This window comes from Pelobates fuscus, chromosome 3, assembly GCF_036172605.1.
Source record: "Pelobates fuscus isolate aPelFus1 chromosome 3, aPelFus1.pri, whole genome shotgun sequence".
In the NCBI taxonomy this organism is placed as follows: Eukaryota; Metazoa; Chordata; class Amphibia; order Anura; family Pelobatidae; genus Pelobates; species Pelobates fuscus.
Window position 1 is genome coordinate 45,714,906 of NC_086319.1, and position 18,861 is coordinate 45,733,766.

Sequence of the window (18,861 nt, forward strand, 5' to 3'; positions counted from 1 at the left end):
TGCAGTACTCTTCCAACAGATATCCCAATGACCTCCTGCTATTTTAATCCATAGACAAATTGTGTGAGGCTGCTGGCCATATCCTCCTTTCAGACCCTTCCATGCTGGAGGCCCAGAGGCATTTGCTCTCACATGGTTCTGCTTTTCTGTGCTTGTCCATGCATGCCTTTCAAAGCCTTTCTGGTGGTCTGTACTATACTACTTAATACTTATTGGTGGTCTGTGCTATACTACTTAACCTTATTGGTGGTCTGTACTATACTACTTAATACTTATTGGTGGTCTGTGCTATACTACTTAACCTTATTGGTGGTCTGTGCTATACTACTTAACCTTATTGGTGGTCTGTACTATACTACTTAATACTTATTGGTGGTCTGTACTATACTACTTAATACTTATTGGTGGTCTGTACTATACTACTTAACCTTATTGGTGGTCTGTACTATACTACTTAATACTTATTGGTGGTCTGTGCTATACTACTTAACCTTATTGGTGGTCTGTGCTATACTACTTAACCTTATTGGTGGTCTGTACTATACTACTTAATACTTATTGGTGGTCTGTACTATACTACTTAATACTTATTGGTGGTCTGTACTATACTACTTAACCTTATTGGATGTCTGTACTATACTACTTAACTTTATTGGTGGTCTGTACTATACTACTTAACTTTATTGGTGGTCTGTACTATACTACTTAACCTTATTGGTGGTCTGTGCTATACTGCTTAACCTTATTAGTGGTCTGTGCTATACTACTTAACCTTATTAGTGGTCTGTGCTATACTACTTAACTTTATTGGTGGCCTGTACTATACTACTTAACCTTATTGGTGGTCTGTACTATACTACTTAACCTTATTGGTGGCCTGTACTATACTACTTAACCTTATTGGTGGTCTGTGCTATACTACTTAACCTTCCCTTATGCTAGTCTTCCAATCCTTACCACTTTCTCTGCTATTCTTTCCTTATTTTCATCTGTCTCTGTTCTCTTATTGTTCAGAGAAAACGGACTCTATGGGCGACAAAATTCATTTTCTCTGTTCTGTGAGTATTTAAAATAGTTTTTCCTTTTTCTTTCCATTATGTAATACTAAGCACTTTCTCTTTTACTCTTGTTGCCAATATTAACTATACCTCCTTCATTCTTGCATTGCTACTGCATTTCTATCCTTCCTTGTGTAAATGGTTGTCTGTATTAGTTTCCTCTTTGCCATTTCATTGTGTTTTTCATATTTCCTGCTCCTATTTGTGCCTCGCCTCCGCTGTTACCATTGACCCCATTCATTTCCTCTTATGTCAGTCTCCCTCTTCATTTCATATCATTCACCCATTTCCTCTTGGCTTCCTATGCCATTTTCCCCAGCCCTCCACATTTCTCTATGCTATTTTCCCCAGTCCTTCCTTCTCTCCTATGCAAGTTTATCTGATACCACCTTGGTGCTAATAAACCTACAATTTACTTGTTTAGCAATCTCTCCACCCAATGATTTGAAACACAGGCTTTCCAAAATAGAACTTCCTCCCTCAATCAGAATTCTTCCATAGTTCTTTAGTCAAAGGTGCTGCCCTAAATGCTACCCCACAGGTTGGCTGTCTTGGCATTATTCCTTATTCTAAACTATCTCTCCTTATTATCTCTTATTTACCGCTATATCATTACTCATTTTTTTTACATTATTATATTTTATATTCTCGCAATATCAGTTACAACCCACCTCTGCACTACCTCCATGTTTTCAGTGACATTTACCTGAAAACTCTTTGCACCCCTAGGGTCGAGCACTTCTTATGTAATGCAAATCCTTGTTCTATCAGATATTCTCCTAGTCTACATGGCTCCATGCCTTATTTCACGCTATTTTTCCTTAATGTGTACACTAACCCCTCTTTTTATTACTTTTCTACAACCATCATAGGTCAGCAAGAAGTAATAGAAAGCATTAATTCTGTAATTAGTATATACATTTCCTATGTTTTTGTATCATTATGTTATTGCAACAAATTGCTAGTAGTATATTTTTTCTTTTATAGTATTTAATACTTAATATATTTTGCAGGGAGCAAACCTTACATTTTTGACAAAGGAACACCAAAGTCTTGCAGAGAGTTTAAAGCAAAGTCCACTAGTCACCATACGGGTTACATCCATCGATGAAGATGCTATGAACTCCTTAAGGTATTCTTTACAACGTATTAATATCAATAGTAACTAACAGATTGGTGCTTAACACGTAGCTGGCCATATAGTTTTTGCATTTTTATTATCTTGCCTAAAAATAACATCATGCCTAGACTGATCAAAAAATTAATGTGTATTTAGCTCTCTTCACATCGTGCATTAAATAAAAATGAAATTAGTGACTAAGAAATTGTAGCACACTTAAAGACAATTAGCTCATCAATAAAACATGATAATGATTCATTACAATATTAGAGCAATTTCCTATATATAAAATATGCAAAATGTACAGGAATATGTTGCTCACTCATAAGAAATTCTAAGAATTAAAGGAAAATTGCTTATAGTAATAATAATTCTTTAATGATTGAAAATGCTCTTTCGTTATTTTTGTTACTCAGATTATATAAAACATTTGTTTGCCTTCTCATGGCTCTGATGTAAATTCTTTTTGCCGATGCTGTTACATACTTTTGGGTTCAGAGTTCTATCCTTTTTATCTCGTCTGTTCCTTGCAGGATCTCTTTTTAGTCTGTGTTTTTTTTGTTTTGTTTTTGACTGCTTTGTAGTTTATTATTGTGAATCCAACATGAAGTATTGCTCTTTGAAGATTAGTATCTTAGCCTAGTACTTCATATCTGCCTCTTAGGATCTTTGCCACTGGTGTGCCTTAGAGCCCTAACATCCATATCTGCTGCTGGTACATTCAATATTAGCATAAAGGTGCAGAGAACAGCAGACTACACATATATTTAAAATGTGTACCCACAGCAGGTCTCAGCTGTGCATGTATACATAGGGAATGTGGAACAGCACAGACGAGAAGGTGGCTAAACCATTAAATTATTTGTGCATTTTAGTAGCTTTCTTGTAAGTGTCCATGACCAAAAGTTAGACAGTTTAAAACATGCAAAAGTTTTATTTTACTGTAAAGGAAAGGGCTGCAGAATTTATTTTAGTAGATTAATTTTCTCACTTGCTTTCTACCTTTAAAATAAATTAACAATGTTAAAAACAAAAAAAAAAACAAAAAGAAAACCCTCTTATTTATCTTAAGAGGTTGTTTATGACTATTTGCTGCTGACCGTTTATTTCGGAATTGCTGATGAATTTTCAGTGTATGATCTACAGTGAGCTTAGATTGACATTGGCCTAATTGATCAACTAAGCATATCGACTAATGTTTTGGAGTCTTGATTTTGCAATTACAGGATGCCTTGGTCCTTTATACTGTATCCCCTGGAAAAGAAAAAGTTCTGCAATGTTACACAACTTTACTACAATGCAGTAGTACAAAACTCATACATTTAAGAAACATGAAGCAAATGATTTCCTTTCTTCTCTATGGATCTATCAGGGTTATTAACTAAATGGTGGATTTTGTCCTGATTTACAAAATTCGGTGAACATTACAGAATTCTGACTGGCATTTCTCGTATTTACTAAAGCCAGCTTGCCCTATTGTTTAATTATTTAGAGCCTCCACTTGCTGGCAATGGGTGGGTGCTGGGGGGGGGGGGACACTAGGTCCCCTCCGATCCAAATATTATAATTAGTGCCCCGGCCTACCGCGAATGGCTAGGTCCTCCCCCCTTTGGTATTAAGGGCCCCAAATATTAAATAAATATTAACACAATATACAAAATATATCAGTTCTGTTTTAGAAGGATACATAATAGGTAGTTATCTATACCCATACTGAGAAATACTGTATTCCTTGCTATACAGAAAAATGATAGCGTATTGACCCAGAAAACGAACTTTCACAGCATCAATATTAGTGGTTCTGAAACCACCCGGCAAATGCTTTTAATCTGAATGGATAAGGTAGGCTTGCTGCTTCGAATACCATTTTCTGTCTCTGAAGTGTGTTTTAACAGTTTGTGCAATACAGTTTGTTTTAACTTCGTTCTTGGGTTTTTTATTCATTACAATGATCCTGGATTTTAGCACATTTTGTTTTCATTGCCAGGTGTTTGCATGTTTGCCATACTAATAATATTCTATGAATGTTCCTAACATAGGTTTATTTGTGAAGAAGACAAAGCTTACTTTGGTGCTCATTGGAATGATGACAGCGGAATCCTTTCAGCAATACAAGGCAAGTTACTTTGCTGCAAGCATTTTAGGAATAAGCGGAAGTCATGCTCATGCTAAGTATGCATTACCAAAGAAAATTGTATTGTTCATGTGTAATAATTTTACTATAATTAACGCAATAACGTGTCTTTGCCTGTGTGCGAAGTAATCCTCACTTTCCTTGTAGTCCTGGGCATACACAGACTGTATGTGAAAAGTGAATAACCCTCTCCCACATGCTTACTTTAAAGTTTAATTTTGCAGTAAAGGAATTAATTTACATAGTTACATATTAGCTAACAATGCATTAGAAGTTTATGGTGCCCTTATAGGGAAAAACAAACTATACTTTAAATTTTAATCTTAGAAAATCAACGCTGACAAATGTATGTCTGTCTGTCTATCTGTGTATCCACACACATATACACGCATCTATCTATCTATCTATCTATCTAGCGTTCAGACTCCCACTAATCGTGGGTGGCAGTAATGACCATAGTACAAATCAGCCCAAATACATACAAAAACACCCCAAAGAAAATAGTTACTTGCGCACTATTCCAAATCTCTATGCATCATTAAATAACTGGAGTGTTTTTATTATCACTCCAATGGCCATTAGATTGTAAGCTCGCCTACTGTAGGGCTCACCTATGAGGTTTGCCTTTACATGGCAGGTGAGCTTACAATCTAATGTGACAAATGTATTTTTTGGGTCTTTGAGACATTTTGGCAGCCCAAGAATGAAAATGACTCCCATCATAGCATACCTTGTTCAAACGCAGACACCCCAGGGGAATTAAAATGGGATATGTCCAGTCTTTCCTAGTAGTCACTTAGTCACTGGCCAAGTTATTATTCATATTTGAGTTTTACATTTTCTAAATAAAAACAGTACTTTCACTGATAATATTCACCATCCTTATATGTTTTACTGTTCTATAATACTCTCATTGGTGTCTCACGAGTACAACAGAACCGCATATGTACAGGTGTTTTCGTTTTTTACACATTGGTTTGCACGGCCTATTGTGCCTTTGAGACTGTATAGCAGCCCAGGAAAGGAAATTACCCCTATCATAGCATATCATTTGCAAAAGCAGAAAACCCAGGGTATTCGAATTGGGTATGTCCAGTTTATTTTAGTAGCCACAAAAACTGGCCAAAGTTACTGTTCATATTTGTTTTTTGCATTTTTCCAAAAAATCCCATCACTTTAACTGATGGTATCATTGTCCTGATATGTTCTACTGCTCTAAAACAGTCATACTTGTGTTCAGTAATGTCTCATGAATACAACAGTACCACCCATGTGTAGGTTTTATTCAGATTAAGTCAATTTATACTTTTCTATTTGCAGCTGCTCACATGAATTCAGGTCAAGAGAGAATTAAGTTAAATGACAGCAGCTACCATCCAGTACCATAACCCCTACTAACTGTAAGAAGAATGGGACATGTATATCCTAGTGCTGCCGTTAGACTAGGAATCTCGTTCTGCATGGTGACTGTCAAACCGACAGAGAGTACAATAACATTTGAATTGAGGGAACTTAATGCCATAGAGATGTTCTGGAAACATCATAATAAACCACAGGACTGATTTATAACAGGATCATTTTAGATTAGGGTTATTGTGTTAGGGTTGAAAGTAATTTTAATGCTAGGGCTAGTGTGTTAGGGTTGAAGGTAATTTTAAGGCTAGGGTTACTATGTTAGGGCTGAAGGTAATGTTAAGGCTAGGGTAGTGTGTTAGGGTTGAAGGTAATGTTAAGGCTAGGGTTAGTATGTTAGGGCTGAAGGTAATGTTAAGGCTAGGGTTAGTGTGTTAGGGTTGAAGGTAATGTTGAGGTTGGGGTTAGTGTGTTAGGGTTGAAGGTAATGTTAAGGTTAGGGTTAGTGTGTTAGGGTTGAAGGTAATGTTAAGGTTAGGGTTAGTGTGTTAGGGTTGAAGGTAATGTTAAGGCTAGGGTTAGTGTGTTAGGGTTGAAGGTAATGTTGAGGTTGGGGTTAGTGTGTTAGGGTTGAAGGTAATGTTAAGGCTAGGGTTAGTGTGTTAGGGTTGAAGGTGATGTTAAGGCTAGGGTTAGTGTGTTAGGGTTGACGGTAATGTTAAGGCTAGGGTTAGTGTGTTAGGGTTGAAGGTAGTGTTGAGGTTGGGGTTAGTGTGTTAGGGTTAAAGGTAATGTTGAGGTTGGGGTTTGTGTGTTAGGGTTGAAGGTAATGTTAAGGCTAGGGTTAGTGTGTTAGGGTTGAAGATAATGTTAAGGCTAGGGTTAGTGTGTTAGGGTTGAAGGTAATGTTAAGGCTAGGGTTAGTGTGTTAGGATAGAAGGTAATGTTAAGGCTAGGGTTAGTGTGTTAGGGTTGAAGGTAATGTTGAGGTTGGGGTTAGTGTGTTAGGGTTGAAGGTAATGTTAAGGCCAGGGTTAGTGTGTTAGGGTTGAAGGTAATGTTAAGGTTAGGGTTAGTGTGTTAGGGTTGAAGGTAGTGTTGAGGTTGGGGTTAGTGTATTAGGGTTGAAGGTAATGTTATGGCCAGGGTTAGTGTGTTAGGGTTGAAGGCCAGGGTTAGTGTGTTAGGGTTGAAGGTAATGTTAAGGCTTGGGTTAGTGTGTTAGGGTTGAAGGTAATGTTAAGGCTAGGGTTAGTGTGTTAGGATTGAAGGTAATGTTAAGGCTAGGGTTAGTGTGTTAGGGCTGAATGTAATGTTAAGGTTAGGGTTATTGTGTTAGGGTTGAAGGTAATGTTAAGGCTAGGGTTAGTGTGTTAGGGTAGAAGGTAATGTTAAGGCTAGGGTTAGTGTGTTAGGGTTGAAGGTAATGTTGAGGTTGGGGTTAGTGTGTTAGGGTTGAAGGTAATGTTAAGGCTGGGGTTAGTGTGTTAGGGTTGAAGGTAATGTTAAGGCTGGGGTTAGTGTGTTAGGGTTGAAGGTAATGTTATGGCCAGGGTTAGTGTGTTAGGGTTGAAGGTAATGTTAAGGTTAGGGTTAGTGTGTTAGGGTTGAAGGTAGTGTTGAGGTTGGGGTTAGTGTATTAGGGTTGAAGGTAATGTTATGGCCAGGGTTAGTATGTTAGGGTTGAAGGCCAGGGTTAGTGTGTTAGGGTTGAAGGTAATGTTAAGGCTTGGGTTAGTGTGTTAGGGTTGAAGGTAATGTTAAGGCTAGGGTTAGTGTGTTAGGATTGAAGGTAATGTTAAGGCTAGGGTTAGTGTGTTAGGGCTGAATGTAATGTTAAGGTTAGGGTTATTGTGTTAGGGTTGAAGGTAATGTTAAGGCCAGGGTTAGTGTGTTAGGGTTGAAGGTAATGTTAAGGTTAGGGTTAGTGTGTTAGGATTGAAGGTAATGTTAAGGCTAGGGTTAGTGTGTTAGGATCAGGGCCAGATTAAGAGTCCAGTGAGCCTGGTGCTGACAATTATGATGGGCCTATTTACAGAATCTTATCGACCAAAAACACAAACAATCATACCTCCCAAGCATCATGTATCTGATGGAGATGGTGATGCATCTACGAAAACACATACCCTATGCTAATCTCTCTCTAATTTATGCTTTCATCTTTCAAGTAAATCTATAACCCCTAACAGCAGTGTCCAGTGAAGCAGGAAGTCAATGGGCGGGGTGAAAGAGTGTGCCACTGGCGCGAATCACCGACCAGACCTGCCAAAAGGGGTGAACATGCCCAAAAAGGGGGCATGTCTGTCCAAAGAATTGGAAGGCCAGTCTGGCATGAATGCATGTAAGGCTGCCTGCCAATCATGCAGGCTGTCCAACTAAGGGCATACTATGCAGGCAGCACCCTGAGCTTGGCATAAATGCATCAAATGATGCGCCTACTCCACGCTTTCTAAGGACTGTCCCCTAGCCCTCACATGTCCACTTGTCTCCTTATCATCTTACTAGCAGGCAGAAGCTCCTGGTATACAGTCTGAGACAGAGAAAATGTGTATGTAGTGAGTGTAGAAGAAAGGGGACATGCCACAGCGTTAGAGAGACCAAAGTCTGCATTATCTAAACTAATTTTACTGTCAGCCAGTCCACACAGGTTTTGTTCCCATGCATCCCTCTTAAGCTTCCAAATTTAAAGGGACACTATAGTCACCAGAACAACTACAGCTTATTGTATTTGTTCTGGTAAGTAGAATCATTCCATCCAGGCTTTTTGCAGTAAACACTGTCTTTTCAGAGAAAATAACTCTGATATCCACTCCTTAGATGGCTGCTAGAGATGCCTCCTGGGGCAGTACTGCCTAGTGTGCAGCACTGCCATTCAGTGTCTCCACTCTCTGCATGCAGAACTTTCCTCATAGAGGTGCATCAAATCAATTTATCTTCATGATGAGATGCTGATTGGCCAGGGCTATGTTTGACTTGTGCTGGCTCTGCCCCTGATCTCCCTAGTGGACAGTCTCAGACAATCCTATGGGAAGCATTGTAATTTGCTCAGACCACCACGTTTTATCGATGTCAGCAGACAGAGTCAGTTCAGAGGCAGACAGGGACAGAGCCAGCAGCTGCAGACTTGAATACAAGTAAGATTTTACTATATTTAGGGAGGCAAGAGGGGGCCAGGGGGGCTAAATAGTGGTTTTAACATAATAAGGTTAGAAATACATGATTGTGTTCCTGACCCTATAGTGTTCCTTTAAGCAAGAGTATGTGAAGAGTAGTTAGGGTTGCCACCTATCTTGGAAAAAAATACCAGTCTTATACATTTGTATAATGAATTAGTTATGCGTGACATCACATGATGTAAATCACAAGGAGTGACATAAGAGACAATTCTGTAAAATCACCAACAAACTACTCACAGTTTGATTCTGCTGTATAGATGGACTGCTCCCAGTGGGGTCTCCCTGTCTTCCAGTGTCTCAGTCTCGCAAGTCAACCAGTCTCTCAGTGTCCCTATGTATCACAGTGTCAGTTTCCCCATGTCGCCTAGTCCCCTAGTTGCCCAGTGTCTCAGTGTTCCCATTTCTACCAGTGTCCCCATGTCTCACTGTGTCCCCATGTCACTGAGAGACCCGGGGACACTGAGACACTGGGAGACATGGGGCACTAAGACACTTGGGGACACATGGAGACATGGAGACACTGAGTCACTAGGGACACTGGGAGAGATGGGGAAACTGGGAGCCATGGGGACACTGAGACACTGGGAGACTAGGGGACACTGGGAGACTAGGGGACACTGAGAGACTAGGGGACACTGTGTCCCTAGTGTCTCCGTGTCCCAATGTCTTAGTGTCTCCCAATGTCCCTATGTCTCAGTGTCCCCATGTGTCTCAGTGTCCCCATTTCTCCCAGTGTCCCCCGTGTTTTCCAGTGTCCCCAAGTGTCTCAGTGTCCCCAGGTCTCCCAGTATCCCCTAGTGTCTGTGTCTCCTAGTGTCTCAGTGTCCCCATGTCTCCATGCTGCCTCTCCCCCATCCCTCACTTACTTGAGCTGTAGAGCTGCTGTGTGGACTCTATGTGCTGTGTAGCTGCTCCCCCGCGGATCAGTGAGTAGTAGAGAAAGGCAGGGAGGGATATGCTGTTACTTCCTATCCCTGCCTCTCTCCATACACAGTGACCTAAGAGCATTGTGTGAAAAAGAAAAAATGTAAAAAAAAATTTTTTTTTTTTTTTTTTTTAAATGGGCCTATCCCATGGGCCTGGGCCTGGAGCTGCAGCTCCATCAGCCCCTATGTTAATCCGGCCCTGGTTAGGATTGAAGGTAACGTTAAGGCTAGGGTTAGTGTGTTAGAGCTGAAGGTAATGTAAAGGCTAGGGTTAGTGTGTTAGGGTTGAAAGAAATGTTAAGGCTAGGGTTAGTGTGTTAGGGTAGAAGGTAATGTTAAGGCTAGGGTTAGTGTGTTAGGGCTGAAGGTAATGTTGAGGTTGGGGTTAGTGTGTTAGGGTTAAAGGTAATGTTAAGGCTAGGTTTAGTGTGTTAGGTTTGAAGGTAATGTTGAGGTTGGGGTTAGTGCTAGGATTGCTCTTTATGTTAGGGCTGATGTTACAGGAAGTGTAAGTGGTAGGGTAGTAGTTATGAAGTGGCCTTTGATGTTACAGCAGCAGATAAAGCAGAATTAAGATGGTGGCTGATTTGCACTAGGTCAATTCTAATTTTGGCGGAAAATTTCAATGTAGTTTTAGTCATAGTCATTTGACTAAAAAGCCATTTTAGTTTTAGTCGTTTTTTAGTCATCTGAATTGTTTTAGTTTTGGTCTAGTTTTAGTCGTTTTTTAGTCATCTGAATTGTTTTAGTTTTAGTCTTGTTTTAGTCAACTAAATTGCAAAAGTTTACTAAAATTGTTGGTCGACAAAATTAACACTGCACTAGGTTCCCAGTTTGCCTGGGATTAGGAGTCGTGGAATGTTTTGTGGTGAATGGTGCATTGTTTCCCATGTATTACATTAAACAATGGCACAAATGATATCACTATGAGTGTGTAATGGGGATAAAAAGATCTCTGGTGAATTATCAAATAAATGCACAAGCTATTTTCAAAATGTATATGCTGTTTTGTATAATATATACGTGTTATATTATACTTCAGTGTACCTAAGCTAATATAACTAATAAAAAATTGTACTTTTATATATCGATTTGCTAAATAAACATTTAAATTGCTTGTTTATATATTTGTGCTGTTCTTACTGCATTAACACATTGTAAGCATTAGTGTAAACTGTATATGCACGTGAACTAATTTTTTTATAGATGTGATGAAAGAGAAACTGAAAAATAGAGGTGTTCGGACCATGACTGGTTTGGGAAAATACTTTCGACAACTTGACAAGAAAGATTGTGGATTTTTAAGTAAAACAGAAATCAAGCAGGCTCTCAAAACCTTTCACTTAGACGTGTCTGAAAATGTAAGTCTCTAATTTAAGATGTTATTGTCAATTTGGTCCTTGCAAAAATATGTATTGCTTTGTTCTGTTGGGAATAGATTTAAAAAAAAATGACAACAAATTAAAATCAATCCTTTTTTTCACTAATGCTGTGGCACAATTAGCAGAAAAACGAACATGTACATTTTCTTGTTTTTACCTTTTGGTTTTGAATAATCAAAATATTTCTTCACTTCTTACTGAGAGATGACTATTATCTCTGCAACGGTTTTGTTAATGTGAGAAAATAACTCTATATACATGCTAATGTTAGGATACCTATAAGCCCCTAATACACGTTTTGTTTGTTTTTAGGTGTTTGAATCATTTTGGCATATGTTTGATGAAGCAAATGAGGAAAAAATGGATTACATGCTATTTATTCGAACAGTGGTTGGAGAGATGAATGAATACAGAAAATCGTTTGTTAGAAAAGTAAATGTTACTTTTATTAAATATTAAATATTAAAGTTATTTTTCGTTTTCAAGCTGCTGCCGTCCTGTGTATCTTTCATATACAAAGCGGATACAGTTGGAGCAGGCTTATCTGCTCCCCACTTGTGAGTGTACCCATAGAGAGATTGTCTCCATATGCTATATTTGCCTTACTGTATTACGCTATGTACTTTTCTTTTTATTTTCATACATATGCACAAATAATTTGAAGCAACCCGATCGAGGGTACATACAGCTTGGTATTGTATCCACTTCAATTTTTTTCAATTTTGTGTTGCACTTAAGCACTGTGATATCAGAGATATCAGCACATTTGCACTTTTGTGTATGTTCACGTGTGTATTAAGTTAATACCACACCCACAATACTAATATTGTGAATTACTATAGCACAAATATTTTACATTGGTTTTTAAAGAGATATTGCACAATTTTTTGTCTTAAAGGCACAGCGCACCCTTTTTTTCTATATAGAAAAGTAAATGTGTTTATATAAAATTCCTTAACTAGCATGCTTCTGAATCTGTTTTCAGTGAACGTTTTACAACAATTTAGCTTTCAAGAGCTATGTGGAGAATTAAAGGAATAGTAATTTAGACTACAGTTCAGCATGCGTAAAAATAGCTCAGCTAAAATTCCACATTTAGAGAAATTCAAAAAATTATAAAATTGGTGTAGTCTTCAAAAACTGGCTGTTATTTCTCAAGAAGTCAGCATGTAACAAACCGGGGGTTGCGGCCATTAGTTTATTCTTATCTAGAATTTACTTGTCGTTGATCTTGATTTAAATTCTTACTTTATTTTGGCAACGTATAAATGAATAAAAAACATAGTAATCAGTTGGCATGCATTTTACAGTTTCAAGTAATTAAAGGAGAACTTAAGATTTGGTACAAAGAAGACTGGGATATGATTTGAGAAGCAGGTACTTGATGGAGCCAGAATAGGACTAAAAAATAATTTATTACACATATAAAAGTATATAAGTATATATAAATCAAAAGTAATTCATTAAATCATACAGTAAAGAATTGTCCATAACAAGGCTCTTCAATCCGAGACTAGTTTCACCCAGATCACTGGGCTATTTCAATCAGTGTATATTTCCTGCTTCTCTCAGCTGGTTTTAAATACTCCCGGTCTTCTCCTCATTGGTCCGTTCACTTTCTTATCTTCCAATCGCCAGCCCCATAATTCAGGGGAGGTTAATGAGTCCATCTGTTTTTACTTATTAGTTCATTATCGGTGCGGAAGTGACGTGACGTCCCTAGCCGCGACCCCTTCCAATTCCTGCATCGCCTTCTTAGTATAGGGCATAAACCTCTCCTTTTCGAAAACTGGAAGTGATGTGACGGAATGCTCCGTCACGTCATTTTCTCCCACTATATGGCTATTTCTCTCTTTTTTTACTTGTATATACATCTATTGAGTTTTTGACTACATTTGGGGTAAGTGTAACCCCTTGTTTAAATTAGTGCTCCTATCTTACAGTTAATATGGGTTTGTGTTTTTTTACCTTTAACACTACTATTGTATTTTGGAGATGTTATATTACTTCATTTAATTGTATGGAAAATTCACGTGCATTATAAGATCAAGACCAGATCAATTTATTATTTATTGTACATTTTTAGCAATTTAGAGTGTAATTACAGTGGAGAGTACATCAATACAAATAACTGTGTTTAACACAAGAACATAGTTACTGGCAACAAATTATGTGCAAGTGGGAGTATTATAGTCTGTGTAGTACTTCCGAATATGCGGTATTTCTCCTGAAAATATGTTGTCACTGTACTGTGGTTTTCATAGATATATGTCTGTCTCCCATTAATAGGCTTTTATGAAACTAGATCCCAATAAGTCTGGCATTGTGTCTATGGTAGAACTGAGAAAATTCTACTGTTCTAAGAAACACCCACAAGTATTGGCAGGTTAGTAAAATGAACATAGATATTGATTTATGTCATTTTTATAACTATTTTTGTTTCATTTTTACAGTAGGTCATTTTCTAACTAAATAATAATATAAATATCTATGTGTAAACTGTGTATGCATGTATGAATCAGTTAAGTTAAATCACCAGCATTATATTATTATTAAAGACAGGGCTTTCAAAAAAAACGGATCCATATGGTAACTAGTTGATTATCATCTGTATGTCATGTTAGCCTTTGAAATATGAATCAAAGTTGTTTTTCAGATTCCCTGAAGTAGATTTCTATTTTTTTTGTAACAAAGAAACCCTAAAGCTTTTTTTTCCAGCCAAATATAACTAATGTCAAAAATAAACATATATTTTTTTTAATGTTAGATTGTGTCTGTGATAGTTTGAATTTAGTCTTCTTGCAGCAGACTGATCTGCCTGTTGTAAGATCATCAGGGTTGATGATCTCTGTTTAGAAAGATCTCTTAGAAAGGCATTGTGGACCTATACCGCATGCATGGCAAATGATGCGCTCAAGCCACAAACGCTCACACCTTGTCATCATACTGTGAGAAGACACTAAACGTGAAGACCTGTGAAAATCAAAGATGCTGAGTGGGAAGTTCCTCTAGTGGCTGTCAGAATGACAGTGTTATTTGACAAATTAAAACATTTCTGTTTCTTAGAAAGGAATTGCATATATGCACCAAAATCACTACATTGTCATGTACTGGTTTTGGTGCTTAGAGTGTTTCTGTAGCAATTTTAGTCCAGTATGCCATTAATGCCTGAAAGTAAACTGGTACCAAAATACTCCTGGCTGCTCCAGAAGCACCTCATATATTTACAATATGTCTAGAACCTTTACTCCAGTCTGCTGCTGCTGGCTCTGCCCCTGATCTGCCTGCTTGGCTGACATCATCAAAAGCCACCCATAGGAAAGCATTGGATTGGGCGAGATTGCCAAAGAGACAGATTATGTAGTTGTTCTGGTGACTATAGTGTCCATTTGAGAAATAAATTAAATAAGCCTGAAAATACTTTGTAGCTCATACAATCCAGATGTACTCACATCAAAATTGAAACTATAGCTCTGGACAATAAGATACAAATGTAACATATTTCTCCATGGCAGAACAGAGAATGCAAATTATGTAATGTGGGATACTAGTGGGCATCATACATATGAAACATAACAGATCAAACATTGCCTCCATAGTCTGTAATCTGCTGGCTACCAAAAAGTACAAAATAATATAAAAATACATTAGCTGAAAGGAGGTGAAATCAAAACCTGTCAGAACAGTGCTACCCCAAGGGGAGATATGTAATAACCATCTAATCTGTTCTACATACATCGTGGCAGCACAAAGGAAAAAACATAATTATGTTTTATACTAAAATAACATTAAATAAAAAGCATGCAGCAATATTAACAAACACACAGGGTTATTTCTCTTAATACTCTAAGTCATGCTTTCAATTCGGCTACTGTGATCTTAAATTTACAATTCACTTTGAATTCTCACATGAGTAAATAACTGATAAAGTCTATTCTGGGAATTCAGAAAACACCACGATAACTGTATCACGTCAATATTCTTTTTCATCCAGAAAACAGTGCAGGATTTTTTTCTCTATTAAGACTTGTCTTCGGATATATAGATCCAAAATGCTCTCCTCCTCAATAGTTCAATTGCACAGTTACCCCGACACGCAGAATGGAGACATGGTTGATGAACATACATTTTAAAGAGGGCAAGGCAGGTTTTGCCTTTTGGATGTATAATGGCTTTCCTGCTGATTACTGAGTAGTAAGATTAGAGCCAATCACAGCTTGACTGTTCATTTGTGTAGATAACTGGAGCACAGTGAGTGTCCTTTCTTTTATGCGAACATTCACTCGGGTTGATGAGACACAAATACTGACCAGAGACTGCAACAGAGACTATTTAACATTATGTCCTATCCTCTAAAATAACAAATAGATATTTGTGAGGTCTGAAAAAATCTAATTAAATATAGAAATTCACATATCTGTATATACCTCTACCCTGGAACTGAGCTTTCTCCATCTCGGCTCCCTGTTAATCTAATCAGCTCTTTCCTTCGCACCTGTTAGTCACTAACTGAGCTGGATTGTGATGTCAGTTGTTAAATCTTTCACATACATCTAAAAGATAACTGAAGAAGGTTCCAATAGAAAAGAAAATAATCCAAACACTTCAAGTGTGGTGTTTATCAGTAATGATGGGTAAAACAAGTTCTACACAATTTTCTATGTTCTGCTCAATGGTGTGACTTCCAGAGAACTTACAGTTCCCCTTTAAAAAAAAGCTAATGCATAATTTACATGATATATAGCAAAGTAAACAAAGCCAAGTCCTTAGGGAGCATTGCACATCTGTACTTGTGAAACATAATGTACACCTCAATCATTAGTAGAAATTAAATGACATTTTGTTTAAACAAGCACTGTTCTATTAGAGCCAGTGTTTTGTTCTATTACACGTGTATTCTAGTGAGAATAAAACATAATTCTTCTTTACATTTCAACCAACACTTGTTGATATATTGCGCATATGTTGCCATGACCTTTAATGAAAATACCAGCATGTTAGCAGTGAATTATACGTAAAGTATTTCTGCTTTATTGTACCTTCAAAACAGCCCTGTGAATGTTCATTAGCAAGCATGTCAATCTATACACAAATATATTTTTTTGTCACGCCGATTCTCTGGGGTAACATGGAGGCCAGATTTTTACCGTTTCTCCCCATGTTTCTATTTTGCATAAACTCATTACTAATTACAGTTAATTGGTAGAGATTTGCATATGCTTTGGATGCCTAGCAGCCTATTTCCTGACCCAGGAGAAATGAAAATGAAGTGTTCTGCAAATTGTATCGTGCAATGTCCAAAGTTCCTTTTTCCCTTTCTAGGCATTTCATCGGAGGACGATATAAAATCCGCTTTTTTGGAAACCATGATAGAAGCTTGCAGGGATCTTAATGACGTTATGTACTGTGAATTTGAAGACTACTATGAAGGTTTAAGTCTTGGAATTTTGAGTGATGAAGATTTTGTTAATATTTTAAGAAATTCTTGGGGAATATAGATGCATTTTTATACTTAATCCAGATTTGTCAAATTTTTTGTAATGTAAAACAATGCATTTTTTATTACTTGCTGTGTTGATGACTGCCAAATAGTGGTTATTGGGTTAGTATTTCAGTTGTTTTTGTTTCTTTATGTGTTTTGATGGGTTATACAGCAAACTTTATTCTGTTGTCTTTTGTATTTCATTATATATAGATATTTTAATTAAGGTCTTTTTAAATATAAACATGCAGAATGTTTGAATTGTATTTATACTCACGATAGTATTGATAGCTAAAACATTTGCAATCATGAAAGGTCTGCTAAATGAATATTTTACAAGTTACCCAAAAGATGTTTCCTGACAGAAACAGAGAGCTACCAACTATTGTTAATCTAATATTCCCCAACATTGGCAATGGTCATTTTTGCTTTGTAATACATTTCATATGATATTGACAGAGAAACTGAAATGTCATGAAAGTAATCTTGTTATACTTTAATTTCGCAAATTATATAACCTTTATAACGCTAACATTTCTCATTTGAAAAAAGTTTGTTCCTGCAAATAATAGTATTTTAATTTGTGCAATGGTATCTGATTCCTATATTTTAGGATTTCTGATCTTTACAGCATGCTTCTGTTTAACAATTGTTGCAAAACCAACTTACAATTTAAAATAAAAAAATGTATTGTGATCATTAAATATCCTTGTTTGTTTTATATATAGATGCATATGTGATGGAACGTGTCACCTTGGTACAGCTCTTGTTCAGTAAAGTAAATCTGTTCGATAACCTCTGTATGTTATTAAAGTGACACTATAAACATGAAAACCACTATATCGTAATGTAGTAGTTTTGGTGCATAGACCTGCCACTGCACCCTGCCAAATGTAAGCTTTGCCATTTGAGTGTTTTAATTTTTCACTGACGATGCCTCTACTGGCAATCATTCTGACAGCTACCAGAGGCACTTAATTGTGAACACCTTCAATTATCATGATGCTAAAGAAACACTGTATTAATGCTTGTCCAAGATGATAATAGAAGAAGTCTGTCGCCAAATCCTGTCGTTTCCATTTCAAAAACTTTGCGTGCATCTGACCTTACTTAACGCCAGATGCGACTAAGGTGCTGGTCCATTCCACTGTCCTTTCTCGCCTTGACCACTGTAATCCACTTCTCAGTGGTCTTACGTGCTCCCAACTTGCGCCGTTACAGTCCATTTGGAATGCGGCGAGGCTCATCTTCCTGTCTGCCCTCACCTCCCTCTCACCTGCCCTCACCCTTCTGTCAGTCCCTACATTGGCTTCCTGTAATATATATGGCTCAATTTAAAATTCTGGTTCTTGTTTTTTTTTTTTATCTCTACATAGTGCTGCTCTTACCTATCTATCCTCACTAATACACAAGTATGTCCCTTCTAGTACCTTACGCTGTGCTGAAGACTTACGTCTATCTTCTGTCCGTACTCCCACCTCTCATGCCCGCCTTCAAGACTTCTCAAGGGCTGCACCGTTCCTGTGGAACTCACTTCCCTCCTCCGTTAGATGCTCACCCAGTCTCCACTCTTTCAAAAATCATTAAACTTCTTCATAAATGTTATTAATTAAACTGTTAATAGTTCCCGACTGATTCCTCTCTTGCAACTGTCATTAGTCTAATACTATCCTTACCTTTTTGTGTCATTTTACCCCACTCCCTCTAGCATGTAAGCTCATTGAGCAGGGCCCTCAACCTCTCTGTTCCTGTGTGTCCAACTTGTCTGGTTACAACTACATGTTTGTTCATCTACCCCAAGTGCTGCGGAATTTGTTGGCGCTATACAAATAATAACATAATAATAATAATAATCTAATTTAAAAATATATATTCTATATTATTAGGAGGTTCAATTCAGTGCGTTGCACAGAATTTCCCCTTCTTTACATTGCATTTTTTTTTTTTTCTATATGAATGTAAGACATTTTACCAATGCAAAGTCATTAAACTGTTAACAACTTTGGTACTGGCAAATACTATGGTGTGCTTAAGTCTTCATCTAAATTTCAAGTAAATTAAAGACCTATTAAATAACTTTTTGGTTTTTTTCTGTAATTTCTTAGTTAAATATAATTAATTATATTGTCTCATGGGTATTAAATGATTACCCACACGTCATCACTCTGCTTTCCACTGGCCACTGCACATTATTCTTTGCATTATCATTTATTTTATATTCCAATCTTTA

General features: G+C 37.2%; 1 protein-coding gene across 1 annotated transcript in view; it reads left to right on the forward strand.

Annotated features, from left to right (window-relative positions):
- CAPS2 (calcyphosine 2) overlaps positions 1-17,188 on the forward strand; it is an 89,660-nt gene extending 72,472 nt beyond the window's left edge. Inside the window, exons 14-19 of the mRNA XM_063446994.1 lie at positions 2,072-2,190; positions 4,218-4,294; positions 10,974-11,128; positions 11,462-11,581; positions 13,439-13,535; positions 16,472-17,188. Of these exons, the coding sequence (XP_063303064.1) occupies positions 2,072-2,190; positions 4,218-4,294; positions 10,974-11,128; positions 11,462-11,581; positions 13,439-13,535; positions 16,472-16,647 (744 nt within the window). The 3' untranslated portion in view covers positions 16,648-17,188. The remainder of the gene's footprint in view (positions 1-2,071; positions 2,191-4,217; positions 4,295-10,973; positions 11,129-11,461; positions 11,582-13,438; positions 13,536-16,471) is intronic.
- Positions 17,189-18,861: the final 1,673 nt, after the last annotated feature.